The sequence below is a fragment of the Pseudopipra pipra genome, chromosome 11 (assembly GCF_036250125.1).
Source record: "Pseudopipra pipra isolate bDixPip1 chromosome 11, bDixPip1.hap1, whole genome shotgun sequence".
Classification (NCBI taxonomy): Eukaryota; Metazoa; Chordata; class Aves; order Passeriformes; family Pipridae; genus Pseudopipra; species Pseudopipra pipra.
The window spans coordinates 804,423-821,940 of record NC_087559.1 but is presented as its reverse complement, the minus strand read 5'-3'; the positions used below and the strand labels follow the sequence as shown (position 1 = coordinate 821,940).

The 17,518-nt window shown below is 52.8% G+C and overlaps 2 protein-coding genes across 2 annotated transcripts in view; one reads left to right on the top strand and one right to left on the bottom strand.

Moving 5' to 3' along the window:
• Positions 1-17,518, bottom strand: part of SRGAP3 (SLIT-ROBO Rho GTPase activating protein 3) — a 575,259-nt gene that overhangs the window by 383,916 nt on the left and 173,825 nt on the right. The window lies entirely within an intron of this gene.
• On the top strand, positions 11,722-17,408 carry CAV3 (caveolin 3). Its single transcript, XM_064667066.1, has 2 exons — positions 11,722-12,007; positions 15,225-17,408. The coding sequence occupies exons 1-2, from the start codon at positions 11,894-11,896 to the stop codon at positions 15,564-15,566; spliced, it is 456 nt and encodes a 151-aa protein (XP_064523136.1). The 5' UTR covers positions 11,722-11,893; the 3' UTR covers positions 15,567-17,408.

The window sequence follows — 17,518 nt, the reverse complement described above, 5'->3', positions numbered from 1 at the left end:
ACCGTGCAAAATAAAGTCAGTTCTTACAGCTGTGGTTCCTCCTCCTCTGATTTCTTCTACCAAGTAGCAAATGCCCAGTCATTACTTTTAGGAGGGATATAGCACTGGGAGTGGCAGACCTGCCAGAGTTCATAGTGATGTTCCAGAGGAAGTGGAGCTGGAGCCGTGTTTGTGCAACGGCCACAAGGACATTGCTCCAGACCCTGGGCACTGCTGGTGCCACAGCCCAGCTCCAAAAGGTGCAAACCATCCTCCCTTCTCCCACCTCTGGTCAGGATCCGAGGGCTGGGAGCTCTGGAAGCCAGGCCAGCAGTGCAGATTGACAAAAAAAGTGGCATTTGGCCCCAAGCCTCTCCAATATTTGCTTTTACTATAAAAGGAGCCTTGGCCTGTCGATGAACACGGGGTTGCTGATTTGGTTCCACAGTGACTGGGAAAGCTGAGGGCTGTTTTCGAGTGCCCTGTTCTGCTTTTGACAGTTCCAATTCTTTTTAAGCCTCACCTCAGGCTGCACGAGCTGTTCCATCCCCAGACCTGAGCAGGGCTATTTTAAGCCCTGAGCACGGACTCAGTGCCAGGCACCGCTCATCTCAGAGCAGCTCCATCCCACCAACACCTGGAAAAGCCTGGCAGCAAACCCCAGGTCTTTGGTCTTCTGTATATCCAAAAATACTCTTCCTAAAGGAACAAAGCCATATTGTGCCTATCCAGGCTCAGAGAGGAAACCTGTGGTGGGTCCTATGGAGTTGTGGACACTCCATTCCTGGAGGTGCTCAAGGTTTGAGCAACTTGTTCTAATAGAAGGTGTCCCTGCCCATGGCAGGGATTTGGAACTGGATGATCCTAAGGTCCCTTCCAACCCAAACCATTCAATGATTTCTATCACCATTCTTATGCTCCAAACATACCACCAGTGGCCTAGGTGAGCACCTTTCCCCTTCCCCTCCTCCCTTGGGTTTCCTAGGGTAGATCCTTTTCCCTCCTAGGTTTGTGGAGGCAGAACCATGGAGAGCAAAGCAGCACCAATTGCAGCAGTTCCCAGCTCTACTTTCAGCAGGTGTTGGGCTTGGGGCCTCAGAGGGTCACTGTTACTATTTTCATTTTACAGCCATTTTACCAAGACAACAAACAATAAAAGATACAGCTTCCAAAGCAACAGCAGTAAAAACAGACCTGAGGATTTAATCTAAAGCAGCACAGACCAATCCAGGAGCTCTGCCTTGGCTCCAGCTGCTTTATGAACTGGAGACTGGAGCCAAACTGCAAAACGTGTAAGGTTGATACCCAAAGCAGAGACCCGAAGCTGCCCAGAGCTCAGGGTTGTTTGAGTCCATCTCCAGCAGCAGCAGGTAACAAACAGCCTTGTCTGAGTCAGAGAGATGGGAGGGCAGGGGGAAAGCACAGGGAGTGAGAACCCAGGGAGCGAGGGAGGCTGACCCTCAGCAGACACCAGCCCAGAGCCCCCTTCCAGCTGCCCCTGGTCTGCAGCAAACCTGGAACTCCCAACAGATGTGCAAACAAAGCCATCCCTTCTCCCTGCATACACCCTCAGAGCATTCACACAGAATCATTGGGGACAATTGAGCGGAAAATGTCAATCTGGGGGTTGTGATTGCTCTGGTTGGGTGGGGGAAGGGCACTTGTGGCCCAGAACAGGGCAAGGCAGGCATGAGCACATGAAATGTTCACATGTGTATTTATATTTGCCTGGGAAAAAATACGTTGGAAAATGCTGTCCTTCTGCTTATAACCACTGTGTCCTGAGGATGAATAATTTTGGCTTTTTCCAGGAAGGGGCTCCAAATCAACAATCATAGCAAGGCTTCAGGCTCATCACCAGGGACAGGGTTGGCTGAACTTGCCATTTAGTCCTGCTGGCACTTCCTTAGGAGGGGCAGGTCAGTGTGGATGTGACTGTGCACACCATGGACCCCTCAGCTCTCCCCCTCCACTGCCAAGACAAATTCTTCAATCCCAGCTTGTGTCACAGCAGGGGCACATCAGCCCCTCTCCCAAAGGACAGCAGCACAGGTGAGCCCAGGCACAGGACCCAGCTCAGAGGTTCCAGACTCTCCCCCAACTCTCCCTGCACTCCAGAGGCTCCAGCACTCTTTACTTGTTTTCAAGGATGTGCAGATTCCCTTCTCCACATCTAATGAGGAGGGTTTAAATGATGGAATATGTCAGCCTTTAAAGTGATGAAGCTTTCTTGCCAATTCTTCTTCTTGTTATAAAAAAAAAAGGCAAATAATAACATTTGTTCAATCCCGTGGCTCTTGCAGTGTCTGTTTTCCTGGACTCTGGCACTGCTCACCCTGCAGGCTGAGCATGTTCTTCATGAAATACCAGCAAGTCTTGGGGCATGACTTTAGAGAGCACAGAAATAGTGTGTGGAAGCAGAAAAGCAGCATTGCTTTCTTCCACATATGGAGTCCAGTTCCAATGAGGGATTTACACACACAAACACAATCCCTTTTGATTCTGACTTAGCTGGGATCTTGGTGACCCTCTTCTATTTTTTCCTCCCATCTATTATATCATTATCAATTCATTTTCTTGTTCTATTTTTGGCCATCTTTTGCCTTGACTTCAGTGTGGCTCAGCCACAGCTCCTCCATCAGCCCCCACAGCTGCTCCTTCCTCTCCTGGTGCAGACAGGGCCATCAGGGCACTGCTGACAGCCCAGATCCCCAGCCCCAGAACAAGGTAGACACATCTCCATGTCCCTGCAGCCCAGCCACATCCAGGTGCCACATCTCTCTTGGACATCTCCAGAAAACAACAACTGCTCTGCCGTGGGACTCCTGTCCTGCTCACACCCCTGAGCACTGCAGTGGAGCACTTCCACCTCCCTGTGCCTTCCCTGCTGCCTTCTCCTTGCCTCCTCTGGCACCTCCAGGGGGGTTGGCCCTGTCAGGGCTCAGGCAGTGGCCTTTCTGTGTCCTCAGAGGGCCGTGTCACTGTGCTGCTGCCGCCACCTCCACTGGGATGGTGTTCCAACAGGTGTGTTCACCCCGTGATGGCCTCCAGAGCTGAAATCAGGCTTCAAAGCCTCTCTGCAATGCCCAGAAAGCTGCACAGGTCCAGGTCTGGATTCAATAGCTCAAAAAGATTTTGCCCATCGATATGTCCCCACAGCTGGGGGGATGAGGGCTCACCTTCCTCACCAGGTGTTCACTGAGGGCTGTATCACTGCCACCAGCTCATCAGTGCTGAAAGCAGTGGCAGAGATCTTTCAGGAATTAAATTTGTGCACCAAAACTGTCCAGGCACATCTGAGCAGCTGCCACACTGTGACTGGAGCAAGGGTCCCTGTCACAGCCACTCCTGATTTGTATGGCAAAGTCAGGGGATGTTATGAATATTAATTCCTTTAGTTCTGTCATAAATAGACGCAGTCAGCAACACTCATAAAAATACAAATAGCCCAGTCTTAACTCCTGGAAAACTCCATCATAGACTGGGAACATGCTCACAGATTCCAGAATGGCTGAGCCCCACAGGGGTCACCGGGTGGCTTTACCCATGGCAGAAGGACCAGCACCTCACAGGGTCTGGGTCTTACACACTGAAGGGTAAATTTCCATTATTTTTCCGTCCTTCAACACCTTCTCCTGCAGCTAAAATGTTTCTCTGAACAGAGCAGAGCTTGCTGTACAGAGCAGCTTTATTCGACCTGGAGACCCCAGGAAGCTCTGAGCCAAAATTACAACTTAGACACAGATCTAAGACATGGAAGAAGGAGCTGTGGCAGGCCTGGGCACAGACACTCCATGCCCTGACCCCAGAGAGGCACCAGCTGCAAGGAGAGGGCTCCCAGGAGAGCTGTGCCCAGGAGGGGCTCTCACCTGGAGCCACTGGGACAAGGGAGAAGCAGAGTGGGACAGGGACTGTCACTGCACCCAGCTGAGCTGCAGCCTCCCTGCAGCTGATACACCCTGCTAGGGGGGGTTGTTGGATGGATGTGGACTGTCTGAGCTGGAACACCAGAAAGCTGTCTGTAAGATAAAGGCAACGGAACAAAATAAACTCTATTTATTCTATTTCTCCCTTTTATCCTGAGCAGAGCAATCAATAACTTTATGCACTAAATAAATCATAGAATCATAGAATCAGCCAGGTTGGAAAGGACCTCTGAGATCATCAAGTCCAACCCTTCACTTTTTTTTAATTTTTTTTTTTTTTGAAATCCAGTCCGGGTTTTCCCCCATTCCACACTCCAGAAAAATCCAGTCCGGGTTTTCTCCCATTCTGTATTCCAGAAAAATTCAGCCCAGGTTTTCCCCCATTCCATACCCTGGAAAAATTCAGTCCAGGTTTTCTCCCATTCTGTACTCCAGAAAAATTCAGCCCAGGTTTTCCCCCATTCCATACCCTGGAAAAATTCAGTCCAGGTTTTCTCCCATTCTGTACTCCAGAAAAATTCAGCCTAGGTTCTCCTCCATTCCATACTCTGGAAAAATTCAGTCCAGGTTTTTCCCCATTCCATACTCTGGAAAAATCCAGTCCGGGTTTTCCCCCATTCTCTACTCCAGAAAAATTCAGCCCAGGTTCTCCTCCATTCCATACTCTGGAAAAATCCAGTCCAGGCTTTCCCCCATTCCATACTCCAGAAAAATCAGTCCGGGCTTTCCCCCATTCCATACTCCGGAACAATCCAGAGGCCCCCGAACAGTTTTGAAGATTCACCAAACATCCCGCTTAAAACTGTTACTTCAGTGTAATTCTCCTCCACTAGAATGAAATATCCCTCTAAATGATGCTGCTGAAACTCTGAAAGCCAACAGTGTTCATATACCAGCAAACAAGATATTCAAACTGGTAAGCACTGCTTGTATGAAGCAGTGTAACTGGAATTACACCGGGTAGTCTTGACAAATATCCTGCTTATCACCCAGGGAAAAAAAATGTCATTTACAGTATTAAAACACAGCAAACTGCGGTGTTGGCAATTTGTTAATGGCACGTTTAGGATCACTAATACAAGCTTATTCCTGGAGAAAAAAAAAAAAAAGAACCCAACACATCAGTGTAGTCTTCAAAATAATTAATGTGGGATTTAGAGGGAACTGTTTTGAATTCATTTCTGTAAGTAGGTTTCTTTAAGACCCTAACTACCTACTAAGAAGATACTATTTTGATGCTTGTCAAAATTTAATGATTTCAAGGTTAAATTCATTACTGAGGTGTCCTCAGATACTCACCTATCCAGCTTTGTTTGCCTTAAATGGAATTTTCCTTCTCCATTTAATAATCCAATATGCACCTTCCATTTCTCAGTTCTTCTTAGACACTGCTGAAATCACCTGGTTCCTACAACATGTTACAAATGATTTTGTGTGCCCTGTTTGCATTAAAACAACACAAATTAGGCACTGGGTGCTGGCTATGCTCCAGTGGACATGAAAGCATCCACATTCCTCCAGAGTTACAGTGCTTCCTCCACAGGCTGGATTTATATCCACATCCAAGCTAAATAAATCATGTACCACAGCCCCTAAACCAGCTCACTTATCACACCGAGTGTGAATAACGAAATGTCATAATATTTGCCCAAGACACGTGGTCTGTTTTGCTTTCAATAAATAAGGTCTAGAAGGGGAAAAAAATAAAAATGGAAGTAATGCTTCCTCTTGGTGTTATTTGGTGTCTGGGAGTGGGAGCAGCCTCTGGGCTGGTGGGGCCACATTTAGGCTGACAGGAGAAGTGGGAAATTCAGGGGAAACCACCTGCAATGCCTTCATTTACCAAGGGCAAAGAACTAGAAGATATCTGGTGAGAGACTCCAGCAATAACCACCGATTTTTCATCTCCTCTCTGAACCCACCTTCCCCAGCAGCCATTGGGACCAAAAAATCAAACTCTCATGAAGGTCTGAAAACTGCCTCCTGGCAGGACAAGGTCTGTGCCTGGGTCTCACCTCCCCAGAGCAGTGGGAAGTGCTCAGGTTGAATGTCTGTCCCAGTGGCTGCAGCTGGGTCAGAGCCCTGGAGGGCCACAGACCACCGAGACATCTGGGATGCCCTCCTGGGGGTCTGGACTGAGGGAAAACCATGTGTCACCCTGCTAGAGCCCTGGGGGACAGCAAAGGGACCTGGGGCAGAGCACATCAAACAGAAATCTGCTCCTGACAGCCACATCCTCCGTGGAAGAGAAAGTCTTTCATGTTCAACAAAGACTTTCAGGGCTCAGAAACCACTCTGGCTTTACAGAGCTGGGCCAAGGGTTTTATATTCTTTATCAGAGCAGACAGCTTTTCCAGCTGCACATCACCACATCCACTGCTACAGATGAACCTTTCCTCTGATGGAGAGTGAGACAGGAGGCTCCTTTCATGTTACTATATTTGCCAGGCTCTCCAGCCCTGGTTTCCAGCAGCTGTCAGCATGCTAAGCTGGGATATTAGGTGCTCACAAGCCTATCAGCTTTTGCTCTGGCTAAAAGTAACCCCATGGCCACATCAGGGCTAGCAGTACCTGCAGGGACCCCCAGAGCACAGCCCACCCACCAGTGCCACAGGAACACAGCCTGGCCATCAGCCTTAGTTCCAAAATTGCTATTTTGGGGAGGGAAGATGGTCAGCAGCCACACTGGAGCCTGAGTCCAACCCAGTATTCAGCTTTTAGACAGGCATGGCCATACAAAGGAGAACCACAATAGGTCAGAATAAGAGCAGGACAGGGAAGAGCAGCTGAAACCCTCCACATGCAAAGCTCCCAGTGCCAGAAATAGGATCTATGTTCTGTGCTGGGTTATTATGAGACTCATACCACTCCAGGGCTTGAAAGGATTTTATTTGCAGGCATGAGGAGCCTCCTGGCTGTGCCCCAGCCAAGGAGTGTCAATCAGCACCAGTCAAACCCCTCTGCACATCTCGGCCCCGGCAGCACCCACAGAGCAGCATCTTCCCTTGTTCTGGGCACTCACAGACATCTCTCTGCACTTCAGCTCCACTGCCTCCCTCTCCTCACCCAGGGCTGGGGTACACAGAGCCCAGCTTGCTGTCACAGAGGGACTGGCCACTGCCACAGGGGAATTTAAGTCCTGACAAGGAGTTTTGTAGCTGGCTGAGCCCATCTGAGCTGAGCCCAGGCCAGGAGAGCTCTTTTAGAGTGCTCATCACAAAGCACACACAGGCACACTCTCTTCTTATCTTAAACCTGTATCACAAAGCCCCTGTTGGGGCTCATTTTCTTGTCAGTGAAACAAATTAACCACCTGGTTTCCCACTGCATACCCTGTAGCTGGATGAGAACACTTCCCTGAGCCATAACTGGGATCCTGCCCACTGGCAGTGCCCCTCCAGTTCCTGGCTCCTCATCCTGCAGCTCGGAGCCATGGCCCTCCATGCTGGAAGGGAAAGCATTGTTCTACTGCTTGTTTTTGCATTCTAAAAAAAACCAACTCATAACACCAGGATAAAGGCCAGCCAAAGGCAGGCTGGGACCCCCATTGTAACCAGCAGCACAACAACTAGTTAACTGATTATCTCAACTACCCTGTTGGTTATGTCATATGTGATAAATCAAGACAAGACTTGCTCGATAAGGAAAAGCAAGTGAGGCTATTTTAAAATGAAAATCCAAAGGAATTTAGAGTGCTGGTGTGAGAGAGAAGAGCTGAGATTAGGAGGCGACATAAACACAAGCTGAAAGGGGCCACTCCAGAACTGTCCTCCCACACCTTCAGCAGAGGAGGAACAACATCCCATGAGTTACCCAAAGCTGGTTTTTCTTGAAGCAGCCTTGGCACCATCCAGGGCAGGACTGCAAAGTGCCTGGTTCAGCTGGGGCAGGTGAGACTCCACTGCCAGAGTCCCCCCAGCCCTGCTCAGCCTCAGCTCCATCAGCCAGCAGGGCAGCTGCTCCTCCGGCCCCCAGCACAGATCTATCCCCCTAATCCGATACAGGACAGCCATTTGTTCAACATTTTAAACCCAGCTTTGCCCACAGCCATAGGAACATGCTTGAGAGGGAATTAGCAGCAGCCACTCATGGTCTCAGTTAGTGCCTCCCCAGCTGTGTAACAGAAGATGCAGTTGTAGATGGTTCTTGTGATACTCAGAGCACTGGCACCATTAAAAACACAGCATTGAAAGCAGAAACTCCTCAGTACCTGTGTCTTAATGGGTTCCATCTCTTCTCCACCCACCTGCTGTGTCCCTGCTGGAGGGCAGCCCTGTCCTCAGGGGCCAACACCGCAGACCCAGGGGTCTGGTGGCAGCTGGTGCAAGCCCAGCATCCCTGTGACTCAGGAGACAGGTGTCCAGAGCAAAAAGCAGCTCACAACTCACACTTAAGACAAAAAGAACTGTTGATTTTAGACCATGGGATGAAAGGCAGCCTCACACATCTGGTGTCACAGCTGAGCTCTGACGCCCTGCAGGGATTCCCAAAGAACAGGATTTCCACCAGGACAGCCCAGGCTCTGCTCTGTGACCCCACACTTGCCCCCTTCAGCTCATGGCTGCAGAGGTGGCAGCACCCACCTGCCCCCAGCCCAGCAGAGCAGAGCACCCACAGCATCCCACCAGGAGAAGGTCTCCAGCTCCTCTCCCAGCACTTACAACAGAGACCAGGATGCAGAGAGGTTGGGTGGTTGTGTATCACAGGGGCACGAATCTGATATTCATAGACTTTCTCTGTCTTTTAAAGGGCAAGACTCTTTGAATAGAAACAATTTAAGACAACATCTTGAAAGATAAATGAATGTTCTTCTGTACTTCCTCACTGAAATTTAATTTTAATTGATATTAAACATGACAGAGCTTCTACTCAAACTTGTATTTGCCAGCCATGACTTCCACTGCCACCACATCTCTGCCCTCAGCATCCTCTGTGCTCCTTAGTCCTTCAGGGCTGAAGGACCAGCCTAAACCCAAGAGCCCCCCTGACCCTTGCAGGAGGCAGGACACCAGCCCCAGACCCGAGGCAATGGTGGGGGGAGCAATGGTAACTACAGGGGGAAAATCATCACCAGGTCTCCTACAAATGTTCTCAAAATGAAAGATTTGGATCCCAGTGCAGCTGGGCACAAATTCCAGCAGGTGTCCATGGATGCCAGCTCACATCTGGATGTGTGGAGGAGCACTGAAGGGAGCAGCACCCGCTCCAAGCACTGGAGCAAAGCAAGCATTTCATGGAATGTTTGGGTTGGAAGGGACCTTAAAGCTCATCTCATCCCACCCCCTGCCATGGGCAGGGACACCTTCCACTATCCCACATCGCTCTAAGCCCTGTCCAACGTGGCCTTGGACACTTCCAGGGATGGGACAGCCACAGTTTCTTTGGGCAACCTATGCCAGTGTTTTACCACTTGCAGTAAAAAAACTTCCATAGCATCTGTCTTGGGAAAGTTCTGTCCTGCAGAGCACATGGAGGGACTGGAGCAGCCCTGAGCAGGCATCTCCTGCTCTCCTTCTGCCGTGTATGTGACTCTCCACTTTTACACAGTGTCCCATTCACAGCCTTAACATGCTCGGAAATACATTTATTTATAGCATCTACAGTGCAACAGAATATTCTCCTCCCTCTTCTTGCTACTCGAGACATTTACTACCTGCACGTTGCCCACTGCATGGGTGCACATTCTCCTCCTCCCACGCCTGAGACACCAGAGCCCTGTGCCCGGGGGCACAGCACAGCCCAGCCTAAAGACAGCCAGTGACTCATGCCACCAGAAATCCCACCTGGAGCCAGGGGCAGGGGGAGCCCCACTGCCCCCAGCACTGCACTGCTGTTCCCTGCACACCCCGGGGAGGGGCAGCCGGCCGAGCCCCCCGACCACGGGCAGGGCAGGCACCCAACCCCTCCTCCCTGGGCAAAGCCTTCCAGGTGGGACAGGCCAGGAAAATCAGGGAGCCTCCTGTCGCACTTCCCCTGTCCAGGCCAGCCCTGCAGAGCAGCTGTGCCTCCTAAATTCGGCGCTGGCTCCTGGCCAAGGCCTTGCCCTGCCCACGGATCCGCACGCACTCAGCTCTGCTCGCTCCAGAGCACATTCCTGGGCTCCCAGACTGCGGAAAACAGCTGATTTTGCAAAAACATCCTTCACAATCTGTCCCGAAGCGCTGAGCCATCGAGCAGTTGGGGCCACAGAGCTCTGACAGAGGACGCAGCCAGGAGGGAACAGGTCTGGCCTTGGAGCTGCTGCCCAAAGCTTTGGAGCGTGGAGAGGTTTTATCTCCACCACCAGCCCACCCTGGGCTCGGGCTCTTCCAGCTGCCCTGTAGAAGCAGAGGGAGATGCAGGGATGTGGAACCAGTGCTGCCAAAGGGTTTTCTAGTATCCTTTTGCCCAGGACAGGGGCATTTCTCTCCAGAAACAACCTGCCCAGACCTACACCCACAGCCCCACAGTCATATCCCTTTCCAGAGTTTGTCCCCTCTCCATAGGTGCCCCCTGTGCCTTTGCAGGATCCCGTGAGTTCACATTGTTACTTGCCCACCACAGTTCTGCCCTTTCTCTCCCCACAGGAGTCAGGGAGGTCCCTGAAAAGCTGCATTCACCTCAGTTTCAGACGTACCACACCCCAGAGCATCACCACATTAGCTTCCACTAGAGCTGAAATGCCAACAAAAACAGCTTCCAGATCAAGGCACCAACCTGACACCAGAAAAAAATACTGAAAAAAAGGAGTTTGAGAAGCCTGGCAGCCTTAGACCTGCAGTCACACTCAGCCAGGCCCTTGCTATCACAAACTCTAGAGGAAAAATGAACACATCTGGACTCCTCCGAACACCACATTGGACTTCTCAGCTCAGTGGAAGATCCCAATCCCATTTTTACACTGTATTATATCAAAGGTCTGGAACAGCCCCATCACAGTGGTGAAAGCTGAAAGCTCCAGGCATGCAGCCACATGGGTTTGATAAAGACAGCACTGCCCAGGCACTGATGTTTTTGGAAGGCAGCAGAGCCTTTTGCCTTAAAATATTTCCCCCCCAGTGCCAGCTGAGCACAAGGGCTCTGAAGTAGCTGCTTCCACACTCAGCAGCTTTGGGCACCTCAGGCTCCTTAAGGAGTCTTGTCCATCCCTCCCTCTCTACCTGTCCTTAAGGAGCTAAACATCCTTCCCTCTCTACCCCTCCTCTACCCCCATTTTGTGTTTTTTTTCCGCAAAACCATTACTCTTAAACAAATCTTCAGTTCATGAAAGCCAAGAGCACACAGAAGACATTGAGGATTATTAGTAAAATGCAACCCAAGTTAAATGTATCTTCATTTGCATGCTAATTGTCACTGTGGGCAGTGTCCATGGAGGAGATATCCTGACCATTATGGATCTGTGGGTTGATGTCTTGTATTTCCTCAAGTTTCTCTGGTTGAAAAAGCTGGAAGCGGAGGCATCCAAGGTGACACCACAAGCCTTCTCCTGGGCTCCAGAGGGACCACAAGCCTCACTGGCCATCCCAGGACAATGTGGCAATATTTATAGACAAGATTCCCGTCTCCCCCGAGTTCCTTCATTTACAGGTTTGTAAACAATTTTCCTCAAACAACACTTTCTCTCAGGCTTTTGAGGACTTTTGCCCAGATTTGGTCACCTTTACTCCTACACAAGGAGAAAATCCCACTGGCACAGCTGGGCAGGGGGTCTGCATACCCGCCCCCGGTGCCACCCCCGCCGTGGCTCAAAGGCCACCAGCCACCCCCACACATGCCATCCCCCTGAGGTGGCAGCGGGGGCTGTCCCCAGCCAAGCCCCTTTAAGGGACACTTCAGGGCGGCCGCAGGAGCCACGACATTAATTTTAGCCTGGAGCAGGGCCAGGGGTGCAGGGCAGCTGCTGCGGGCGGTGGGGGGGCAGTGCCTCCCACCCTGCCCTGGCCAGGGCCTCCCCCGGCACAGCCCCAGCTCCCTGCGGAGGCTCCGGAGCAGAGCGGGCAGGGGACACCATGGCAGAGGAACGGACCGAGCTGGAGGAGCGGATCATCATCAAGGACCAGCACACCAAGGAGATCGACCTGGTGAACAGAGACCCCAAGCACATCAACGAGGACGTGGTGAAGGTAGGGCTGTCCCCCACGGGGCTGGAGGGTGTCACTGGAACCGGGATTGAGGTTTCAAATGTTGGTCTGTGTGTGGCTCAACCTCAGACAGGGCTGTCAGTCCTTGTCCACGTGCCCCAGGAGGTGCCATCCCCGGGGCTACGAGAAGGTAACAGCCCCACTGCCTGGGCACCCAGATGCCAGGTGGGTGGCACGTGGGCTCCGATTAATGCCGTATTTCCCATTCCTTGAATGTGCTCTGCAGTTTCATGGAGACACCCTCCTTTGTACCAGTAAGTAGAGAGCCAAAAATAACACAGAAGTTAAATATCACTGATTAAAGGGGAACCCTGGAAAAAGGCTGCTGGTCATCAAGACACAACAGTCTCAGTACCAGCATTTGATGCATGTTGTCCTGTTTGTGGGAGGCTGTTCCCCCCCAGGGAAGCCCAGGGGTGCAGCAGCTCCCCAGATCCCTCCCTCTTTTGCTGACCAAGAGGAACTCCCATTCCAACTCCTGGTCTTCCTCTAAGCTCTGTTAGAATTGTGTCACAGATAATTCCAGCCCAAAGGAGAACAGGAGGAGGTGGAAGGGTTTTGTTAAAACTGTGTTTGAGAGGTTGAAGCGGATGTCACACCAGCAGGGACAGCCTGCACCGAGCTGCCCACACAGGCTTTGACCTTGACTGCACTGGTGCAACACAAACCTGCATTTGGGCATTAGAACCCTGTCATTGCTACAACAATGGTGTGCTCAAATTAAATTCCTCTGGATGAGCTGTGACAGTGACAGCCATCCACAGGCACCCTCCCGGCACCGCGAGCCGTGCCCACGGCAGCTGCCCAACACCTCGGGATCCCGAGCACATTCCCAGCAGACTGTCCCACATCTGTGCTGCTCCGTGCCACTGCATCCCACAGCCTTGGCCTGGGACTTGGAAAGGTGCCAGGCAAAGGGAGCACCACCCTGTTGTGAGCAGGACAGCCCTCAGCCAGCCCACCCCAGGGCCAGGCAGAGCTTTGGGACACACACCTACAGCCCGGCTTGGGGACACCACTGGCTACTACTGGGGAGCAAGGCAGCACCTTCCTGGCCATCCGTAGTCCTCCACCTCTTCCAGCCTCTTTACCCCACCCCACCCCTGCCTTTTCCCGCTCAAGGATCTCCAAAGTCATAAAACCCCTTTCAAGCTCACACACTCACATGGCCACACTGCTGCCCCCTCAGCACTGGAAGTTTTCAGAGCTCAGGCTCCCCAGCATTCCTCCACCGTAAAACAGCCCAGCCAGTGTGGCTGGGGAGGGAGGGCAGAGCCAGCCCCAGGACAGGAGCACAGCTCAGCCCACTGCTGCTCCACAGCATCCCAAAGGACAGCCAGGGCCTCCTCGCTCCCCTGCAGGCAGGGGCACACTCCAAACACCCACATGGATACCATGGCACACCCAGAGCACAGTAGGCAGGGAGGCAGCCAGCAGGAGAGCAGAGAAGTAGAGTGCTCCACAAGATGAAGGGCTCACCTGGTCGTGGATAAACACCTTGAGCATCACGGAGCACCAAGCGGAATTTGGGACTGTTACCATGGTGGCATCAGCCAGAGAGGCTTTGCAGAGCTTCACAAGCCTCCTCCAAGCACAGCAACAGAGCAAACCATGGCTGGACTTGGTGACCTTAAGGGAGCTTTTCCACCCTAAATGATTCCACCATTCTGTAAAGGAGTGGTACCTTGTGTGTGCTGGCCCCTGAGAACCTCCAGGCAGTGCCCAGGATCCAGGGCTGTCCGAGCCTCAGCCTCCACTGCTCCTCCAGACCCACTCCCAGTGCAATGCCAGCAGAAGGGGCACTGCTGCAGAGCCTCTGCTCTTATATCCCACTGCTCCCTGTGTTAATTGATCCCTAATGAGCTTGTCAGGCAGCTGGGCTAGTCTCCACACCTGGGCTTTCTGGGGCTGCTGACAGCACTCCAGGACCAGCGGTTTGGGCTGCTGATTCCTCATCCACCCCAGTGCTTCTCCCAGCTCCAAGAAATTAAAGATGATGCGGAGTGATTTTGTGATCAAAGTGCTTCCAAAATCAGAATGGATATTGCAATCTAACATGAATACACAAACAGACACATTCAGCTGCCCAAGGGAAGGCCAGGATGGTTTTCAAGACAAATAGCTCAGCTTATGTATTTCCTGGAAGTGACTTACATTCCAAGGGGATCTTTGTGCAAAGTTCAGAGGATTTGGGGAGTGTTTGTCATTCAGAGACACCCCCAGTACCTGCACAAACAGCACTACCCCTGTAAAGGCAGAACCAAGCCCCAGCTCCCCCTCCCCAAGAGGGATGAGGATGGACAGCACTGGACACCTCATCCCTGCGGGTATAAATAAATAATCCGTAAATCCAGAGGGCTGATGGATTTTTATTAGCACAAACACCTTCCTGCTGAGCAGGCAGCCCATGTCCCTGAATGCTAAAAAAGGGCAGGAATGGGCTCTGGCCTCCTCCACATTCAACACTCCCCCACATGGCTCCTGTTCCGAGGGCTCTCACCTGGCCCCAGCACCTGGGAGCACCATTCCCATCTCAGGGGTGGGACAGGGACTGTGGCAGGGCTGGGATCTCATGCCGTGGGTTAAGGCCACCACTGTGCTGCCCACGAGCTGAGAATGGGCAGTGCCAGGAGCCCTGAGCCACGTCCCACTGGGATCTCTGCAGGGGCAGGGACTCTCGGCTGCACCGGGGCTTGTCCTTGCTCGGGGGGTGCAGGGATCTGTCCCCCCAGTACAGCCCTCGCCCTCCCCTGCTCCCCACTTTGGGATCTCCTCCCGCCTTGCGTCCGACCATGGTCCCTGTGCCGGAGCCCCCGTGATCCCCTGAGCCCTCCTTACCCCCCGTGATCCCCGAGCCCTCCTTACCCCCCGTGATCCCCGAGCCCTCCTTACCCCCCTGTGATCCCCCGAGCCCTCCTTACCCCCCTGTGATCCCCTGAGCCCTCCTTACCCCCCTGTGATCCCCCGAGCCCTCCTTACCCCCCGTGATCCCCTGAGCCCTCCTTACCCCCCTGTGATCCCCCGAGCCCTCCTTACCCCCCCGTGATCCCCTGAGCCCTCCTTACCCCCCTGTGATCCCCCGAGCCCTCCTTACCCCCCCGTGATCCCCTGAGCCCTCCTTACCCCCCGTGATCCCCGAGCCCTCCTTACCCCCCCGTGATCCCCGAGCCCTCCTCACCTCCCTCTGCTCTCCTCCCAGGTGGATTTTGAGGATGTGATAGCTGAGCCTGTGGGAACATACAGCTTCGACGGCGTCTGGAAAGCCAGCTACACCACCTTCACCGTCAGCAAGTACTGGTGCTACCGGCTGCTCTCTGCCGTCCTGGGAATCCCCCTGGCCGTCGTCTGGGGCTTCCTCTTTGCCCTCATCTCCTTCTGCCACATCTGGGCAGTGGTGCCCTGCATCAAGAGCTACCTGATAGAGATCCAGTGCGTCAGCCGGATCTACTCCCTCTGCATCCACACCTTCTGTGACCCGTTCTTTGAGGCGCTCTCCAAGATCTGCAGCAACGTCCGAGTTGCTCTCCGGAAGGAGATTTAGGTCCCGACAGCTGCCCCAACAGCCCTCGCACGACCTTCCCCTGCAGGCTTCCTGCCCTCGGGCACAGGGGCACCCGTGCCTGGTGAGGACCTGCACACACGGACACCTGTGCACGTGGATACCCCTGCCCAAGGACCTGCACGTGGACACCCATGACAAGGGAACTGTGCCTCGCAGCAGGGCCCCACGGCAGAGCTGGCTCTCAGGGATGCTCCCTGCAGATGGAGGCAGGCCAAGCTGTCTCTTACTCCATCCCAAAGCCAGCAGCTTAAGGAGAAGAGAAGCCCATCAAGGCTCAGGGAGCAGCCCAGGGAGATCCCTCTGCCCTCCAGGACCCCACGGCATCACACCCTGGTCCCACAGGAGGGATGGCAGCACCTCCTGCACCACAGCCCTGGGCCACAGCCTGCAGCTGCAGGATGAACAGTGCCTGCTCCTGCACCCCCCAGGCCGGGATGGCACTGCCAAACCCTCACACGGGAGTTCTTATTTGCTGCAAACAGTTGCTGTTGTGGGAGCTTCTGTGTTAAACTGTCACACCGAAGTTTTAGGGATAGAACAGCTAAAACAAACCTTTTTTCGTGTGTGTTTGCATGTCAGCCAAGCTCTGAGACCTGGATCAGTCAGTGTGTGACACGTGCCTGCTCTGGGAGCCTGAGCTGAGCCTGGGCCTGCACCAGCTGCAAACCCACCTGCGGCACTTTGATGCTCAATTATGTACTTAATTATGGAGCATCATTAAGTGCTGTGGGCAGGATCCGGGGCAGGACAGTGCAGGTGGAACACAGCCCTGTTGACCCCCCAAGCCAGTGCTGCCAGGAGGACAGTGGGCAGTGCCAGGGCAGCGGAACATGGCTTTTGGGAACTTCACTTGAGAGACACCAAGCTGGGCTCTAAGCAAAGCTTTGGCTTGTTCCTCAGGGAGAATCTTTACTACACACCCTCAGCCAGTGTCAGGGAAGCTCCAGCCACAGCAGTGTGTGTATCCCACATGGTCAGGGCTGTCTCTCTGCTCTGTGCCCTGGGATGGAGCCATGGAGGCTGCAGGGGGCAGGACCACGCCAAGCTCTGGGCTCTGCCCGGCAGGAGGGGATCACATCTGGACAGCCCCTTCCCTCAGCATCCCACAGGGATCACATCCAGCCAGCCCCTTCCCTCAGCATCCCACAGGGATCACATCCAGCCAGCCCCTTCCCTCAGCATCCCACAGGGATCACATCCAGCCAGCCCCTTCCCTCAGCATCCCACGGGGTCACCCTGATGTGTGGGGTGAGCAGAGAAAGGATCCTTCACCCAGACATGGCCACTCTGGATCCAGGGAAATGGGGATGAGGGGGAAAAGGTCCAATTCAGAGCTATTTCCTCCCTTGTGCTGTCAATTAATTTGTCAGTCGCTCTTCCAGAGGGACAGTGGACAGAGCCACACTTTCAATTTGAGGCCCTTGAACATTCTTTTGGCTCTGGTCTTAAGTGCTTTGTTGAACCAGGGCCCAGGAGGTCTCATTGTTCAGAGGCTGTTCTCAGTTGTATCTATGTGCTCTTTTCCTTGGCTTCCAACAAAGAGTTGGAGCCAAAGACTCCCCTAGTGCCATGCCAAGGACAAGAAGGAGCCAGGTTCTCTACTGGACCTCTTCCAAGGGCTTGGGATTGTGCACTGCCATTATTTCATAGCAATATGGCACCCATGCTCCAGTAACACCCAGGGCTGAGATGGATGGAGTGATTCAGAAAGAAAAAAGATATTTAGGTATTTGTAGGGGGAAAAAAGTCTCCAAAACCACTTTACCTTGAGCATTTTTAGAAGCTTTTCTGTGGGAATAAAATTAATCCAAATCAATTATATTATGGGATTATACTACTTTTAATTTTTTTTGTTCTAGTAGTTCACAACCTGAGTCCCAAAAGCCACAAAATGCTGATGTCCCCACTGCAGTGCTCTCTGGGGTCCCCAC

Bases quoted from the DNA above. Each gene is read 5' to 3' on its own strand.
- CAV3 (XM_064667066.1), top strand. From the start codon at position 11,894: ATGGCAGAGGAACGGACCGAGCTGGAGGAGCGGATCATCATCAAGGAC. The intron at 12,008-15,224 runs GTAGGGCTGTCC...CTCTCCTCCCAG, and splicing joins TCAACGAGGACGTGGTGAAG to GTGGATTTTGAGGATGTGAT.